General features: G+C 45.9%; 1 protein-coding gene across 1 annotated transcript in view; it reads right to left on the bottom strand.

Annotated features, from left to right (window-relative positions):
- LOC124555913 (CLIP domain-containing serine protease 2-like) overlaps positions 1 to 14511 on the bottom strand; it is a 113029-nt gene that overhangs the window by 58067 nt on the left and 40451 nt on the right. The window contains exons 2-3 of the mRNA XM_047130002.1: positions 12505 to 12707; positions 8084 to 8294 (exon numbers count right to left, since the gene is read on the bottom strand). Of these exons, the coding sequence (XP_046985958.1) occupies positions 8084 to 8294; positions 12505 to 12707 (414 nt within the window). The remainder of the gene's footprint in view (positions 1 to 8083; positions 8295 to 12504; positions 12708 to 14511) is intronic.

Genomic DNA, 14511 nt, shown 5'->3' with positions numbered 1-14511 from the left:
TTCAAAGGAACCATCACGGCATTTTCCTGGAGCGATTTAGGGAAATCACAGAAAACCTATATCAGGATGACCGGCCGCGGGATTGAACTGTCGTCCGCCCCAATGCGAGTCCAGTGCGCCAGCCACTGTGCCACCTAGCTAGGTCCACGAACTGATATCCGGCGCCAGTATAACAGAATGCATGCATGTTTGCATACTGCATTCAGCATTCTGGAGGTTACACCGGTTATTAACGCAAATTTCAGAGTTATCTCGCGCTTACATTAACCTGTGATCTTGCAGTTTTAGTTGCTTAAATACGGTAGTAATTTCATTACTCTATATTAATAACTTTTTGGTGTTTAATTTCTTCCATGATTGTAGTTCGTGAAGAGTTACTTTGGACCGTCTGAGTTACAAGCTACAAATCTGTCTCGAAACTTCTGAAGAAATAAAAAAAAAGGTCGTCTAGTTACTCGCCACAGACCATCCATTCCCTGCTCCTCCTGCACTGCTCAAAAAGAGGACGACACTGATGGATGCTCTGAAATAAGGGATTGAGACCGGCCTCTAGGCGTATGGATAAAGCCAAGAAGTCCAGTTTCGGTACTCCAGAAGTTACCACAGCAACTTTTTCGTATTTAACATACCCAAAACTCTATCGGGATAGTGCAATCTCCTTTCTTCCGTGGTATGGGGTCAATAGACCATTCTCTTCTGCGTTATTCATAATGTTCGTCACTAGCGTACTTCACATACGACCAGAGTCTCTTTGGATTTTCTGACGGGTTTCGAGACAAAGTTTCGTTGTAGAAACTGTTATAATTATCTCGCATTGAAGTCCGCGCTAATTTCCAAGCTTCTGAAAAAATTGCAAATCTTGGAGATTTTACTTCAGTTTACATTGAGCATGTTCGTTTCGTTGTTTTTGCAACAGTGTTCTGACTCGTTTTTTGTACCAAGGAGCATCAGCTCCGTCGTTTGCTAGTTTATTTGGATTAAATATTTCAACTGCTGCCGATACTACACATATCAAAAAAAGTTTGGCATCACCTCGATTCTGCGAGTTCCGGAACCCATACAGAAAACTGGAATAGAGATCAACATAAACATCATTTCCGCCCTTTTTATTGCTCATGAAAACCACACATTGCATGTTCTGCCATAATACAGCGTGACCTTCAGAAGTGATGGCCCAGATTGCTGGACACACCGGTACCTCTAATACCCAGTAGCACGTCCTCTTGCATTGATGCATATCTGAATTCGTCGAGGCATACTATCCACAAGTTCATCGAGGCACTGTTGGTCCAGATTGTCGCACTCCTCAACGGCGATTCGGCGTACATCCCTCAGCGTGGTTGGTGCGTCACGTCGTCCATAAACAGCCCTTTTCAATCTATCGCAGACACATTCGATAGGATACATGCCTGGAGAACATGCTGGCCACTAGTCGAGCGATGTCGTTATCCTGAAGGAAGTCATTCACATGATGTACATGATGGGGGCGCGAATTGTTGTCCATGAAGACGAATGCGTCGCCAATATGCTGCCGATATGGTTGCACTATCGGTGGGAGGATGGGATTCACGTATCGCACAGCCGTTGCGGCGCCTTCCGTGACCACCACTGGCATATGTCCGCCCCACATAGCGCCATCCCAAAACAGCAGGGAACCTCCGCCTAGCTGCACTCACTGGACAGTGTGTCTAAGGCGTTCAGCCTTACCGGGTTGCCTCCAAACACGTCTCCGACGATTGTCTGGTTGAAGGCATATGCGACACTCATCGGTGAAGAGAACTTAATGTCAATCCTGAGCGGTCCATTCGGCACGTTGTTGGGTCCATCTGTAACGCGCTGCATGGTGTCGTGGTTGCAATGATGGACTTCGACATGGACGCCGGGAGTGAAGTAGCGTATCATGCAGCCTATTGCGCACAGTTTGAGCCGTAACACGACGTTTTTTGGCTGCACGAAAAGCATTATTCAACATGATGGCGTGGCTGTCAGGGTTCCTGCGAGCCATAATCCGTAGGTAGCGGTCATCCACTGCAGTAGTAGCCCTTGGACGGCCTGAGCGAGGCTCGTCATCGACAGTCCCTGTCTCTCTGTATCTCCTCCATGTCCGAACACTTCCCTTGTTGAGAGCCCTTCCTGGCACAAAGTAACAATGCGGATGCGATCAAACCGTGGTATTGACCGTCTAGGCATGGTTGAACTACAGACAACACGAACCGTGTACCTTCCTCCTCCTGGAATGACTGGAACTGATCGGCTGTCGGACTCCCTCCGTCTAATATGTGCTGCTCATGCATGGTTGTTTACATCTTTGGGCGGGTTTAGTGACATCTCTGAACAGTCAAAGGGACTGGGAATCGGGGTGATGCAAAACTTTATTTGATGTTTGTATTTCTTTGAATTCAAGCCACATCTAGTCTACACGTACATTCTTAATTTGGAAGGAGTGGAGATTGTCTCTCAGGAAGGCGCCAAGTGAATTTTTACCTGCTTATTTGAATGGGCATATTTTTCGTTTAATTTTGGAGAGTTTGGGGCTTACAATACTCAGTCTCGCTACGACAATCCTGCGTTCACTAATCCCAATATTTGTTATGATGCTCGTTATTAGCTCAGGATTATTTGTCGTTACGAGGTCAGGTATGTTTTCACAATCGTTCACTGTTCGCGTGGGCTCATGAACTAACTGCTCGGAATAATTTTCAGAGAATGCATTTACCACAATTTCGGATGATGTTTTATGCGTACCTCCTGATTTAAACACGCATTTTCGACAACTTATCGAGGGAAAATTAAAGTCACCATCAACTATAATTGAACGAGTAGGGTACGTGTTTTTCCCGGCGGGGTCAGGGATTTTCTCTGCCTCGTGATGACTGGCTGTTGTGTGCTGTCCTTAGGTTAGTTAGGTTTAAGTAGTTCTAAGTTCTAGGGGACTGATGACCATAGCTGTTAAGTCCCACAGTGCTCAGAGCCATTTGTACCATTTTTTTTTTGTTGGTACGTGTTTGAAGTTAAACTCAAGTTTTCTTTGAACCACACATAAATTGTATCATCTGAATTTGGAGGTTGGTAAAAGGATCCAATTATTATTTTATACCGGTTGCCAAGAGTGACCTCTGCCCATACTAACTCACTGGAACTATCCTCGTCAATTTCGCGACAAGACAAACTACTTCCAACAGCAACAAACACGCCACCGCGAACTGTGTTTAGCCTATCCTTTCGGAACACCGTTAGGTTCTCCGCAAACATTTTCGCTGAACTTACCTCCGGCTTTAGCCAGCTTTAAATCCTGTAACGATTTGAGCGTCAGTGTTTTCTATTAGCCCTTGAAGCTCCTGTACTTTTCCAACACAGTTAAGACAATTTACAACTGTTATACCGATGGTTCCTGTATCTACCTGTGTTCGGCCTGCACCCTTTGAGACTGAAGCCCTTTTTGTGTTTTCCCGAGGCCCTGTAACCTAAAAACCCGCCCAGTCCACGCCACACGACCCCGCTACCCGTATAGCCGCCTCCTGATCTTTTCAGCGGAGCCCGAAACCCAATCACCCTTTGGCGTAAGTTGAGGAATCTGTAGCCTACACGGTCGCAGAACCGTCTCCGCCTCTCATTGAGACCTTCCACTCGGCTCTGTACCATACGTCCGCAATCGGTCCTGTCAACTACGCAGGAAATGGTCAGTTCTGCTTTCATCTCGCACGCAAGACTGGCAGTCTTTACCACTTCTGTCAGCCGCTCGAAACCAGAGAGAATGTCTTCAGATCCAAAATGACACACATGACTGGTATCGCCGTGAGCCACCGACTGCAGTTGGCTGCACCGTGTGCTCTTCATGGCATCCGGAAGGACCCGGTTCAGGTATGGAATGAGTCCACCCGGTATACACACGGAGTGCACATTGGCTTTCTTCCCCCTCTTGTCAACCATGTCCCTAAGGGGTCCCACAACGCCCCTAACATTGGAGCTAACGGTATTTATTACTCCAAATTATGCACCAAAATGTAGAAACAAAGCATTCACTGGTGGTAAGTATAGTGCTACTGCTCCTAAAATTACTAAGGCTCGTTGTGGTCACAGAAAAAGCGCTAAAGGCCTGAAATCAACCGCCTTACTTTGAATTCGGAACAAGGGTGCCTGAAATCCTAGAGAAGATATACAAATACTACGTATTCGTAAAGGAATGCGAATGGATAGCTGATGGGCCGAGAAAGTTCTCTATTAAACTGCAAGAGATAATAAAAAAGCTCTACGACAACGTAATGGAACATAGTTACATTACGTCGGAAAACACGCAGAAGCGACATGTATGTGTATACTTAACTGAAGATCGCAATACTTGATAAAATCTAGAGGAGACTTTGATACGGTTGTAGATGTCAAATGGCTGCTGCAGTTCGTGGTACTGATTATGACGATATGATGTGGTGGCAATTAATGGAAAACCCGCAACACGCGAAAAGAAGCCATGTTGCATAATGCTGCTGACTGTATTCAATCACATCAGTAAATTGATAGGCATTTCAAACGTTCTAACAAAAATGGTTCAAATGGCTCTGAGCACTATGGGATTTAACATCTGAGGTCATCAGTCCCCTAGAACTTAGAACTACTTAAACCCAACTAACCCAAGGACATCACACAAGTCCATGCCCAAGGCAGGATTCGAACCTGCGACCGTAACGGTCGCGCGGTTCCAGACTGAAGCGCCTAGAACCGCTCGGCCACACTGGCTGGCAAACGTTCTAACATTCACAAAAATTGGTAACAATCGAGGAGAAAAATATTATTCAAGTAGGTCATGAATGTGTCATAATATATGTTTTAGGTACGAAAGTATTTAGTACAATGTACTAGAGCTAGAAACTGTTTCGTGAATCTGAAATGTTTTATTAGTGTAGTGGAAACATTTTGAATCTGTTGATACTACCGTGTGTGTATCTTGCAGCCGAGTATCGATAGGATTTCCATTGCTATTAGCAGCTACATTTAGATGACTTGATAGTATATGACTAGTTTAAAATCTTGATACTGGGAAGCGTCATTTGGAGTGAATAATGATGAACTGACTCTCCCGTAGAAACACTTTATTTCTAAGTGTTGTGTTACGCTGGTGCTATGATGGGATACTGTGATATGTCTTCATAATTCTTCTGCGTATAAACCGTGTCGTGCTCTAAAATGATCTACCTACGTATCGGTCACCGTTGAAGAGGCTTTCATCAGAGTACGCAATACTAGTGGGGCAGCATAAGTTCATTTGTAGTGTGCACTATTTAATCAAAAGTGTACAGATACCTGTCAGTGGACATTAATATGGGCTATTTCCATCCTTCGAGTTTGTGAGGACATTACCTACACTGGGTACATTTTCATTGAGACGTCTGAATATCTGTGGATGAGTGTCAATCTTCTGTATATCCAATATCAATGAGAAACGGAACGACGGGTGATCAGTATGTGAGGACTGATGGAACCGTCTTCAGCCTCGTTTTTAAAGTTTGTTCATTTAGTGCACTGCGTAAAGGAACTTTAAAAACACATGGCTAAAGGTGGATCCATCAGTCCTCACAGAATGTCAGTCTATTCTTCCTCAAGAGCGTTAACCAGGAAAGGTGGTGATAGTCGAACGCTGGGGTCTTGAGCGAAGTCGATGTTCTAACCCATCCCCAAGGGTTTCCTTTGGGTTCAGTTCGGGACTCTGGCCGCGCCACTCCATTTCAGGAATGTTATTGTCCACAGATAACTGCCTTGCAGAAGCTGCTCTATCACAGAATTAATTGCCATTCTGATACAAGCAATCATCGTTTGTGAACTGTACCTCTCCTGTACGCAGCACACAATGATGTAAAATGTGTTTATATGCTGCCGCATTTAGATCAGAGATTATGTTAGAGTTTAACGTCCTGTAGTTACCGCATTTACATTTTATTAAGCTCAGTAAGGAGGCCACACCTGAACCACTAAAAACATTCTCATACCGTAAAACCACCTCCATTGTACTCGTATTTCACTGTTGGGATTAGACATGGTGTCAGGTAACGCTTCCGGACAATCGCCAAATACAGACCCTTCCACCGAACTGCCACAGAACATAGGCAGCTTCATGACTGCAAATCACCCGCTTCTACTCATCCACCGTCCAGTGGGTTGCTCTTTACTCTCCCTAGAGCATCGCTCAGTTCTGACGACAGTAACGCGTGCTTTATGAGGCGCTATTCGACCATTGCACCCATTCTTTTAACTCCCTGCGCACAGTCATTGTGCAAGATGGACTGCTGATACTACGTTGAAACTCGCTGGTTTCATGTAATTTTTTACAGCTATCCTCAGCAATGATAGAGGATGACTGTCCGTCCACACTGGACTCGCATTCGGGAGGACGACGGTTCAATCCCGCGTCCGGCCATCCTGATGTAGGTTTTCCGTGATTTCCCTAAATCGCTCCAGGCAAATGCCGTGATGGTTCCTTTGAAAGGGCACGGCCGACTTCCTTCCCCGTCCTTCCCTAATCCGATGGTCTCCTCCCCTTCGTGGGATGGAGTTCCATGCTTGTTCTACTTGGTCGATCAATTCAGGGACGGTTAACGTTAGTTGTGGATGACGCTGGAGTTTTCGTCCGATAAAGTGCCATATGTTCTCGACTGGAGACAGATCTGATGATCAAGCACTCCAAAACAATATGTCGACACTCTGTATAGCATGTTCGTTTACAGTAGCAAGATTTCGTGATAAATTTGTTTGTGTTTTAAGGTTATTCAGTGTGCCATCTCTGCCAGCAACAATGAATCTGAGCCGGGTGGTCATCGAGCCAAACTGAGTTTGGGTAACTGATGCGGGTACGCCATTCCATGCTGGAAAACACCTTCAGGATTGCTGTGCATGAATGGCAGCACAACAGGTCGAACCACCAGAGTGACGTACTACAGTCAGTGTGCGTGGGATAAGCACGAGAGACCGAAGACCTCGCCCTTTGGTCTCTTTCCCCAAACAACCCAACCCAAACCCTATTTTTATGACTGTCCGTCAGTACGATGCGTTTCTGGTCTTTGTTTATCTGTGGTTGCCCTCTTCACAATCACGCCACCAACAGTCGATTTGGGCAGATTTAGAATGGTTGAAATGTCGCTTTTGGATTTTCGTTTGTGTGACATCCAATGACCAGTACACATTCGAAATCACCGAGCTCTTCTAAGCGACGCATTCTACTGTTACAGCTTCTCTACTCACTATACAATACTTTCTGCTTCCTTTTATACTAGCAGGCCCGCCTTTCGTGACATGTAGAGCTCACTTCCACGTTTCGTGGGGGTGTCCGTATAGTTTTGATCAGATAGCGTATAGTTATCACTGCCGCCTCCACAAGGAACGTAAATAAAATTCATCATAGGATTGGCTTTTGGTTGTGGAGGGTAAGTGAGCTGTTGTTGATTGTAATTTAAGGTGGAACTATGTTGGTGAATCAGTGGGAGCTGCTAGTCCCACGGTGTCAGTTTGTAGTTAGTACGGATCAGACATTTTGCACTGGCGTACGCAACGGGACAGCCTCGCAGTGTGTCTATATGCCGGCTACCTCTCGTAATCATGATGATGGAGGCCTTGACAATTATCGTGTCTCACGTTGGTGGGCCGCTTGACTATCTCGATCGCTCCCGTATTCCCCTTTTGAACTTAAGCGGCAGCCTAGATAGCACGCTAGCCTTCTCGAACTGTATATATTTCCCAGATTGATATTACTGTTTTGTCGCTGCAGTTTTATGTTGTTATCCAAGTTGTATGTGTTACTTGTACTCCTTTTCGATGAGTTACTACAAGTCGCTCCGTTTCTCTGCGTAAACTGCTCCACAATTCCAGCTGGCGTCATACACTCCCGGCGTGCGCTGCGTTTCGATTGTCTCTTTGGTGGACCACAGCAGGTCGCTAATTCTATTGCTGCTCCGATAGACCGATTTACTACTCCAGTGGCGTAACTCGAAACGTTACATCATTTGACAATGCTATCTCCTCGAGAATCTACGAACCTCTTGTACTTTTTTCCCTTTTTCCTGTTGTATTGTTGGGTAGGTGGAATGCGGGTACTCACTTGCGCGGTACCTGAGCAACGCGAGCCAGGGGTACTCGTCTATCTCGGTTGTCTTGCCACCGAAGATGCGCTCCGAGAAGTCGACGCCGCATTCGGTGGGCAGCAGGCGTGCGTTGGGGTGGTCAGACGCCTGCTGCTGGCGCTGGTTGGTCTGCTCGGGGCGCCGCGTCGTCGTCTGCTCCTCCACCTCGGGCGGCTCGTACTGGAAGCCCTGTAGGGGAGACGTGCAGTGAGCAAAAGCTCGCGGTTCGGGGACGCCACTTGATGCAACCGAGGGGACGTCATCGAGTGTGGTGCAGGCCGCTCCTCCAGCTGTACTTCTCGTTCTTTTTTATAATAATAATAATGATACAAGAAATTTGACGACATAATAATTACTGGTTACTGCAGTTCCTTTCTAATAAACAAATTTTACATAGGACGTGTTTGATTTACTGAAAAGTAATCTTACGTAAGCACAAAATATAGTCCTCAGTTTCACAACATATATTTTATTTATTTAGTTTTTTATTGGGGCGAGCTAATGATAATCACGCCCTCTCTTACATCTGACAAGGCGTTCTGCATATTACACATTATTTTTACACTTGGGAGTAGTGAAAATATTAACAGCGGAGAGTAGTAGTAGCTGTAGTAGATAAGAGCAGAGTTTATGTCAGTTCATGAAAGGCAGAAAGTGAAGGCAGGTAACATATTTAAACTGAGGATACTGTTAGGAATGGATGTGAAAAAAAGGGGGGGGGGTGCGAAAGGAAGAGACAGATGAATGTGATAGAAACACAAGTAATCAAGAAGGAAGGGAAGGATGACAACGTGGTCGTTAGAAACGGACAAGTAACGAAGAGAGGAGAAGTAAAATGGCGTGGTTGAAATCAATGAGATACACTTATAGTTCTGTCCATCAGGACTGCGACTCTTAATCTACATTGGAATGACGTGCTTCTCTTTCCAGTTGCGTGGCACTTTTGTTTCTTCTAATGAGCGACGATAAACTGTAGTTAGAAGGTGGGACAAATCTCCCCACATTCGACACAAACTATGACAGAAACCTTATCAGGCCCACAGCCATTTCCTCTGTTGAGTGATTCGAGTGTGATTTTCAATTCGACGCTCAGTTACTTCTTATACCATTTTCACAATAAGCATAGTGGATGGCAACATTACAGACTGAGGGAAATTTCATGCAGTGTCTATGTAGAAGAAGGGAAAAAATACGATGAAAAGGAACAGCTCAAATGAAATACTGGAAGAGAAACTGTGTGCTCCATTGTTAACATACGTGAAACCTTTTTTTCACATATAATTTATTTTGTGCATTCATAATCAGTACTACGTCGAGGTACCACATTTACAAAGTCTTCCAAGCTTCGCGAGAACTTGTTGCAGAAGTATCTAAAGGTTTCTAGCGTTACTGTATGCTGCTCAGCTTGAAGACAGGAAGAAGACATGAACATTAGGGTTTGACATCCCCTCGACGAAATGGTCGTTAATGAGATTGTAATAGCTCGCATAGGAGAAAGGTGGGGACGAAAATAGGTCATGTACCTCTCAAAGGAGCCCTACCCGAAATTTGTCGCAAGAAGTTTAGTGGAAACACGGAGAACCTAAATATAGATGATCCGTCAGAGCTCTGAAAACTTATCTTTCGTGGAGAATTCCTGTACACGTAATGAGATGCATGGAACGCCCATGTTGCCGAGAGAAACTAAAGTTCTCCAGACAAAATACACTCTAATGCGAAAAGAAAATCGGCGCACCACGAAGAATTAATCCGAATGGGACGGAAATCGGTACATGTGATGCACATGTACAGGCAGACAGATCATGATACGTAATTCCAGAAAAAAAGGAAGATTTGTTCAAAAAAAGAGCTTCAAAAATTGATCAAGACAATAACATGTTGGTCCACCTCTGTCCTTTATGCAAGCAGTTATTCGACTTGATATTCATTGGTAGAGTTTTTGGATGTCCACCTGAGAGATTTAGTGCCGAAATCCGTCTAACTGGCGCATTAAACAGTCAAAATGCCGAGATGACTGGAAGGCTCTGCCTATAATGCTCCAAATGTTTTCAATTCTAGGGAGATCTGACGACGTTGCTGGCCATGGTAGGTTTTGGCAAGCACGAATACGAGCAGTAGGAGCTCACGCCGTCTGTAGGTGGGCATTATCTAGCTGAAATATAACTCCAGGATAGCTTGCCTTGAGGGCAAAGAAAAACCAGGCATAAAATATCATCGACATACCGTTGTGGTGTAAGGGTGCTGCGGATGGCAATCAAAGGGTTTCTGTTATGAAAAGGAGTGTCATCCCAGACCATCAATCATGGTTGTCGGATCATATGGCGGGCGATAGTCAGGTTGGTAAGCCACCACTGTATGGAGCATCTCCAGATACGTCTTCGCCGATCACAGGGGCTCAATTCGGAGCGGGACTCATCAAAAAATGGTTCAAATGGCTCTGAGCACTATGGGACTTAACATCTGAGGTCATCAGTCCCCTAGAACTCAGAACTACTTAAACCTAACGAACCTAAGGACATCACACACATCCATGCCCGAGGCAGGATTCGAACCTGCAAATGTAGCGGTCGCGCGGTTCCAGACTGAAGCGTCTAGAACCGCTCGGCCGCACTGGCCGGCGCGGGACTCATCACTGAAGATAATTCTGCTCCAGTCAATAAGATTCCAGGCCGAAGATGTATCTGGAGACGCTCCTGACAGCGATGGAATACAAACCTGACTGTCGCTCGCCAGAGCTGGTGGCCTGGGATCTCATTTATTTTCATAGCAGTATACCTTTGGGTGTCATCTGCGGCACCCCCACAGCTCAGTGGTACATCGACGATATTTTACGCCCCATTTGGTTGCCCTTCATGGGAAGCCACCTTGAGCTTCCATTTCAGCAGTTCAGCATGCCCGCCCTCACGCATCAAGAATTTCTACTGCTTGACAAACCCTAACTTGATCAGCAAGGTTCCTGGATCCCTCACCAGTTGAGTACGTTTGGAGATTTATGGGCAGGCCCCTCCAAGGGTCTAAAGCGTCAATTGGACAGAGTTTGGCACAATATCCTTCAACTCTGTCACTCAATTCCAAGCCCAATAACTGCTCGCATGAGGGCCAGAAGTGGACCAAAGCGTTATTGACTTCTTCAGTTGAAACTTACGGGCTGAGAGGCAGTGGTCGATGTATAAAATTTCCACCTGACATTTCGTCTCCATCTGCGGGAGACATCTTCTGAAGTCGTCCGGCTACTGGCATTGAGGCTGCAGGTACTCTTGCACTTATAGAGCTCATAGAGGGCACCATCATTCGTCACGTGATGCCGATGGTATGCCTATCTTTGGAAGGCGTCATCATTCTCGATAAAGAGTAATCGATTGTCAATCTGCTGGCGCAACGTCGACATCCATATTTTGTCTAACTTTAAAACTTCCTCTTTTCTTTTAAAATTGTTATGGTGTTTGTGAATCTCTATTGCTTCTCTATACATGCGCGCATGATAATGGGATGTTCGTGCTAGAACGCTTGTCTTATTAAATTTAATTTCGTCATTCCCATCTCGAAAAACATGCTCAGCTGCGGCCGATTTTTCGATGTGTCCTAAGCGACAGTTTCTTTTATGTTCGGCCAAGCGAATGTTTACACTTGTTTTCGTTGTTCCAGTATATACTTGTCCACAACTGCATGGAATTTTGTACACCCCAGGTGTTGCTATGGGGTGTGGGGCGTCTTTTGCAGTTCTTAAATATTCCTTAATCTTCTTGGTGGGCCTGAAGATTGTTTCGATCCCATTCTTGGCCAGAACTTTCCCGATACGGTCCGTGACTTTATTAATTAACGGTAGGAAAACTTTTCCAGTAGGTGACCGTTGTTGCTCTGGACTTCTGGCTTCTTTTCTTCTTTGATGGAGGGCTCGATCAATTTCCTTGCTGGTAAATCCGTTTTTCATGTAGGCTGACCGTAAGTGATTTAGCCGGCTGGCAGATTTTGTTGGCTCTGTCCACCAAGGTTTTCATGACACCTCTTTTTTGCCTAGGGTGATGGTTAGATTCCTTGTGGAGGTATCGATCCGTGTGAGTGTTCTTTCTATATACCTTGTGGCCCAGCCCGGAAGTTTCAACCGAAGACAACACCGGCCGTGAAAGCCTACATTGTGCGTTATTGACTTGTTCAAGTTGTGAAGCTCTTTCTCTCTAAGAAATCGTCCAATTTTTGTGAAACTGTAGTCATCAGTTTGTCTGTACCTGTAGATCACATCTACTGATTTCCGTCCCATTCGAATAATTCCTTCGTGTTATGTCGTTTCTTTATCTAAATGTGTCTAAGGAGCGATCAAGCTGCCCACCGTAATCGACTTTGGATAGACGAAAGCGTTACGTCCACAGGGAGTCAGTGGTGGGAGGCGGCAGGTACGTACCTGTACGCAGCAGACGCGCGGGTAGCGGTTCTCGAAGCCGCACAGAGAGCTGCGCAGGAACTCGACGGCGCCGGGCGGGCGCGGCGTGGCGCGCAGCAGCGCCAGCAGCGGCGGGCAGCGCGTCACCTGCACGCACTCCCCCTCGGCGCCCATGGGCGAGCGGCACTGCTCCCTCTGCGGCTGGTAGCCGCCCCACCAGCCCTCTGCAGTGCAAAATGGAAAAAAAAGCTACAGTAGTGGCCCCGCGTGAATCGAGGAGCGTACAGGCATTATACTGACACATTGGTTTCATCTCGTCCTCGAAATTTACGTGTAGTCGCGCAAAATTGTAGCGAAATGCAGGAAGATCTGCAGCGGATAGGCACTTGGTGCAGGGAGTGGCAACTGACCCTTAACATCGACAAATTTAACGTATTGCGAATACATAGAAAGAAGGATCCTTTATTGTATGATTATATGATAGCGGAACAAACACTGGTAGCAGTTACTTCTGTAAAATATCTGGGAGTATGCGTGCGGAACGATTTGAAGTGGAATGATCATATAAAATTAATTGTTGGTAAGGCGGGTACCAGGTTGAGATTCATTGGGAGAGTGGCTTACAAAACACTCGTTCGACCTATACTTGAGTATTGCTCATCAGTGTGGGATCCGTACCAGATCGGGTTGACGGAGGAGATAGAGAAGATCCAAAGAGCGGCGCGTTTCGTCACAGGGTTATTTGGTAACCGTGATAGCGTTACGGAGATGTTTAACAAACTCAAGTGGCAGACTCTGCAAGAGAGGCGCTCTGCATCGCGGTGCAGCTTGCTCGCCAGGTTTCGAGAGGGTGCGTTTCTGGCTGAGGTATCGAATATATTGCTTCCCCCTACTTATACCTCCCGAGGAGATCACGAATGTAAAATTAGAGAGATTAGAGCGCACACGGAGGCTTTCAGACAGTCGTTCTTCCCGCGAACCATACGCGACTGGAACAGGAAAGGGAGGGAATGACAGTGGCACGTAAAGTGCCCTCCACCACACACCGTTGGGTGGCTTGCGGAGTATAAATGTAGATGTAGATGTAGAAAATCACTTTCGCGACCGTGATAAGAATCCGTGACCTGTTTGCGACTACGGCGCGAGACAAACAATGTGTCGCCCCTCAGACTTACGCGGAAACATTTATTGGCGGGATGGTGGACCCGGATCAGAATTCTGTACTGTCTCTCGTTTTCTTTTCAGTTAATGTTGTGACTCGTTCTATGCGGACTGCCACAAATACCTTTCTTGTACGAGGATAATCCCAAAAGTAAGGTCTCCTATTTTTTTATAAGTGCAGAACTCTGTTTGAGTGGCAGCTGGTCACACTGTTATCAAGAGTGCTTCATGTATTGTGTGTAAACTTGCGCACGCCGCGCTGAAGCGCTGTCTTGGCTTGGCAGCCGTTGAGAATGGAGCTCCCGTTGGATGTTACCGCCAAGTTCGAATTGCGCGCAGTTATTCGGTTTTTGAACGTAAAGGGCACTGCGCCGATTGCAATCCATCCCAAGTTGACGAAGTGCATGATGACTCGTGCAGGATGTCAAAAATGTTCGTAAGTGGTGTAGAGAGTTTGCAGTTGGTCGGACCGAAATTCACGACGAACAAAGGAACGGGAGACCATCAGTTTCTGAGGAGACAGTGTTGGAGGTTGAGCAAAGCATGCGTGAAGATCGGCATATCACTGGACTCAACTTTCACTGTTAACGAAACCTGGGCGTACCACTTTAGACCTGAGACAAGCAACAATCACGCCAATGGCGGCATCCTTCTTCGCCAAAGCCGCGGAACTGGTGGCGAGCTGGTATGATTTGGGCATACAAAAACTGCCACAGCGTCTACAAAAATGAATCGACAGAAATGGTGATTATGTCGAAAAATAGCTAAATGTTCAAGATGTAAACTGATGTAAACCAGTGTAGAAATAAACAGGTCTATGTACGTATAAAAAAATAGGAGACCTTATTTTTGATATTACCCCGGTAC

The sequence above is a fragment of the Schistocerca americana genome, chromosome 1 (assembly GCF_021461395.2).
Source record: "Schistocerca americana isolate TAMUIC-IGC-003095 chromosome 1, iqSchAmer2.1, whole genome shotgun sequence".
Classification (NCBI taxonomy): domain Eukaryota; kingdom Metazoa; phylum Arthropoda; class Insecta; order Orthoptera; family Acrididae; genus Schistocerca; species Schistocerca americana.
This window is presented reverse-complemented; position numbering and strand designations above follow the sequence as displayed.